Source organism: Kryptolebias marmoratus, linkage group LG20 (genome assembly GCF_001649575.2).
Source record: "Kryptolebias marmoratus isolate JLee-2015 linkage group LG20, ASM164957v2, whole genome shotgun sequence".
In the NCBI taxonomy this organism is placed as follows: Eukaryota; Metazoa; Chordata; class Actinopteri; order Cyprinodontiformes; family Rivulidae; genus Kryptolebias; species Kryptolebias marmoratus.
In genome coordinates this window covers 25906004-25910443 of record NC_051449.1, presented here as the reverse complement: position 1 = coordinate 25910443, position 4440 = coordinate 25906004, and the positions used below count along the sequence as shown (strand labels likewise).

General features: G+C 40.8%; 2 protein-coding genes across 2 annotated transcripts in view; one reads left to right on the top strand and one right to left on the bottom strand.

The window, feature by feature from the left end:
* Nucleotides 1–4440, bottom strand: part of tmed6 (transmembrane p24 trafficking protein 6) — a 19829-nt gene that overhangs the window by 4029 nt on the left and 11360 nt on the right. The window contains exons 2-3 of the mRNA XM_017438943.3: nt 2085–2211; nt 1005–1180 (exon numbers count right to left, since the gene is read on the bottom strand). Of these exons, the coding sequence (XP_017294432.2) occupies nt 1005–1180; nt 2085–2211 (303 nt within the window). The remainder of the gene's footprint in view (nt 1–1004; nt 1181–2084; nt 2212–4440) is intronic.
* LOC108249507 (short chain dehydrogenase/reductase family 16C member 5) overlaps nt 1–4440 on the top strand; it is a 62527-nt gene that overhangs the window by 47422 nt on the left and 10665 nt on the right. The window lies entirely within an intron of this gene.

Here is a 4440-nt window from a genome sequence, read left to right as displayed (position 1 = left end):
CTGCTTCTTTCAGCTTTTGTTCTTCTATCTTATGCAAATCTTCTTCAAATTAGCTGCTGTTTCACTTTTTGCGTTTTCATTAAACTTCAGCTGTTCAGCATATCTTCAGCCGCTTTCAGCAAAATCATTCAGCAAAAAAAGCATTCACACTGCATTTTCGCAGGAAATGCAACTTCTCTAGTTATAAATGAATTGTGCTTTGTCTGGCCACTCAGCCAGAGCTACCATTATCACAATAAGGTGACAATACACAAGGGGAGGGACAAATCAAAATGTCTGCCTAAAATAATCTAATAAAAATGTGAATATTACTTTCTTTTCAATTTCTAAACAAATCTTTATTGTTTGAATAGCGGACTTCTCAAAGCTAAACACAATTTGGTAATGTATCTTAACTATATGCTGCAGACTTGCAGAATATGAGTTTGATGTCAGGTTACTGTTTTCTCTTATTCAAATCTCCAACTCTGACACAGGCCAATGGCTTAAAACTCCACTGATAAGTGAATTTGGTTGTATAAACGCATCTGCAGTCAGTTTACAACAATATGAAATGTCTTGTCTTGTGATTTTTACTGTATAATAAATTTGTTAAATCACTAAAACCACTTTTCCTGTCTCACTAACTGTTTTTGCCACTGCAGTACCAGCATCTAACATAATCCTCTCATTCTACTAATTATTAATTACTAATTATTACTATTTGTTAATTTTTTTACACCTGTCATTTGCTTGTAAAATGTGGCTGCCAAGCAAAGCTACTTTTTTGACTGTCTACAGTCACTACTACCATAACAAAATTATTAATCTTTATTCTCATTATTCAAAAAGTATATTTAAACTATATACAATGCAAAGAGAGCAATCTAAATATCTTACAAGACATTTTCCCTGTGTAGAAACATTATGGGGAAAAACTGATAAATAAACCAGTATAAAATGCACCTATATGTGCATAACATTCTATAAACAGAAAAAAGTAAGCTCAGCAGTATGTTATTTACCTCAATATATCCCAGCGTGTTGTTCAGGTCTTTGCTGACTTCCTCCTTTTTCTCCCTGTCCTCCTCTTTGCTCTTGGATGGGTCTTGGTAATCCCCATAGTAAACCCCGAAGCTGAGGAAGACCTGCATAGTGCTGAAGCGGTTGTGGAAGTTGCTCAAACACATCTGATAGAAACCTAGAAGAGTTTGTTGAGTTAGAGGGAAGCTGATGATATATGACAAAGGAATAACCTGATTGTCACTCATCTACCACAGACCAGGATTTTGATCCAGGGTTCCTGTTTTACAAACTTTTTTCTTTTTATATGGCCCAGTTTAACACACAACTTATGCCTAAAAGAAGATTAGAACCACCTACCTGTGGCTAAAAGTGCAAAGAGAATTTAAGTTTTTTGAGAATACTGCAAGTTCAATTGTTTTCTGTGTGCTAGTATTTATATAGTATACTATATAAATTTTGCTCTCTGATGTGCTCCTAATCTGATAAAAAGGTTACTGACGGTAATTTGACTTGAGATTAAGATTTGTGTGGTAGTGATGACCTATAAGACTAATAAGGCATCGCAGAAGGGGAGTGGATGGGATTCAGGAAGTAGACTCCCCATTTTTAAACTAGTTTCTATGGTGTTTCGAACAAAACAGATTACATACAGTATATTTCAATAAAATCTTAGAAACTGCATCAACCTATTAGCTGGGATGTCTTTTAAAAGCTAAAAAACATCCAGACTCTTGTACTGAAGTTTATACGCATATTACCTGCTGCTTTGCATGTCAAAACTTTAAATAAAGATCACACATGATCTGTCAGTACTCAGATTTGTGGGGCGACCCTCAGCTGCTGCTACATGAAAGTTTAGCTCAATCTTTGTAAAAATGGATGAGGCATAGCCTTATTTGTCTTTGCTAAGTTTGATTAACTGTGGCAGCCATCTTGAATCAGGTTGATACTAAAAGTTAATCTGTTGTAGGGGTACATACAACGATTACCTGTTACACAGCTCTGCAGTAACACATGGTTTCAAAAAAAACAAAAGCAAATGTGTAATACACTACAGTAACCATCAAATACAAACATACCAGTTTCCTTCACCTCAAGGTTGATCTGACCCTTTGCATCATCAACAGTGGAGACTAACAGACCACTGGGAGCATTAATGGTTACTGAGAGATGTCGGTCCTGACCAACTCCCATCACCCACTGGACCTGCAAACATAACATCCATCACCTTAGGAACCACAACAGGTGTGGTTAAAGTGACTAACTGTTAATACAAACCAGGGTTTGGACAGTTTTCTTTAAGTCATTAATACCAGCTCAAAGATTCTTCCCAACTACTGATCAGATTTTTGAAAATCACTTAATATTTGAGAACAAGGAAAAAGAGTATCACAAAACAAACTTTTTTTTTGACAAATCTGAAACATGACAAAACTTACTGGAGGCATATTTACTGTCATTTTAGGGGACAGTCCCTTAAAGGAATGAAGGTAAAAGTACATTTACTCTGTTGAAATCTTACTTAAGTATAAGTAAAGTTACTTGTGTAAAAATCTACTCAAGTAAAAGTAAGAAGTAAGCCATGGAAATGTGTTCTCTGGAGTGATGAATCGCGTTTCTCTCTATGGCAATCTGTTGGACAACTCTGGGATTGGTGGTTGCCAGGAGGACGGTACTTGACTGACTGCATTGTGCCAAGTGTAAAAATTGATGGAGGAGGAATTATGATGTGGGGCTGTTTTTCAGGAGTTGGCTGAGTTTGGTGTGGAACAACTTGACTGGCCTGCACAGAGTCCTGACCTCAGCACAAAAGAACACCTTTGGGATGAATTAGAGTGGAGACTGTGAGCCAGCCCTTCTTGTTCAACATCAGTGTCTGACCTCACAAAGGCAAATGGTCAAAAATTCCCCAAAACACACTCCTAAACCTTGTGGAAAGCCTTCCCAGTAGAGCTGAAGCTGTTATAGCTGCAAAGGATGGGTCAACATCATATTAAACCCTATGGATTAAGAATGAGATTTCACTCAAGTTCATATATGTGTGAAGGGAGTCTAGCGAATACTTTTGACAAAATAGTGTATATAAACACAACTCATACTTCTGTTAAAGAAGTTCAGGTGTCATGAGATTCTGATGCCTGGTCAGTGGATTATCAGAGGGTTGGACTATAAAGTAAGTTTAACAGTTTAGCTGCTATGATGATTTAAAAGTCTGAGTTTTCAGAAGCACAGAGGAGGATTTATTTCTTTGAGTCTGGTTAGATCCCTATGGTAACAGAGCCTGAATTCATCACCAGCTGCTACAGATGAGTAAGTAGGTGACGGGTGCAGTTTTAGCTTAAACTGTCTGTAAGACGCTCTGTCTATTTACTGATTCTTTTCTTAATGAGATCCCAAATAGAAAAATCAGCCTGAAGCAACATTTAGATGTTTTCATAGTTAAACCCTCTACACTGCAGGGGTGTCTAACTCCATTCCTCTGGGCCGCTCTCCTGCATGTTTTAGATGTGTTCTTGCTTTAAAACACCTGCTTTAAATGGATGACTTGTTGTAGTGATGGGATATCTGAAGCCAGGCTTCGAGGCGCGTACCGAATAAAAAGTGGGCGTGTCCAATGAAGCCCCGCTTCGGAGCTTGTGTCATATTGAGCAAAATCACGTGAACAACAACAAACGAGACCTCGCATTACATCTGCCACGTCATTGCTTCATTTTGCGGATCCTTTTTCAAAATAAAAGCGCTCTGAACCCTGTTACTTAGTGGGTTGTAGTAGGTGGTTTGGTAGCGCGTCAGCAGAGCAGTTTTCATCAGCAGTGGTTGAAATGGAGCCGTCAAAAAGAGAAAAACCTCTCATATCTGGGAAATACATATTTGTAATATTAAAATCCCCCTCCCTGGGCACAGTGTTCCCTCGCCCCGACGTGGGTCACCGGGGCCACACTCTAGAGCCAGGCCTGGAGGTGGGGCACATTGGGGAGCGCCTGGTGGCCGGGCTTTTGCCCATTGAACCCGGCCAGGCACAGCCCGAAGAGGATACGTGGGTCCCCCTTCCCATGGGCTCACCACCTATGGGAGGGGCCAAAGGGGTCTTGTGCAATGTGGGATGGGTAGTGGCCGAAGGCGGGGACCTTGGCGTTCTGATCCTCGGCTACAAAAGCTGGCTCTTGGGACGTGGAATGTCACCTCTCTGGTGGGGAAGGAGCCTGAGCTGGTCTGTGAGGTTGAGAGGTTCCGGCTAGAAATAGTTGGGCTCACCTCAACGCACGGCTGTGGCTCTGGAACCAGTCTCCTTGAGAGGGGTTGGACACTCTTTCACTCTGGAGTTGCCCACGGTGAGAGGCGCCGAGCAGGAGTGGGCATACTTGTTGCCCCCCATCTTGGTGCCTGTACGTTGGGGTTTACCCCGGTGAACGAGAGGGTAGCCTCCCTCCGCCT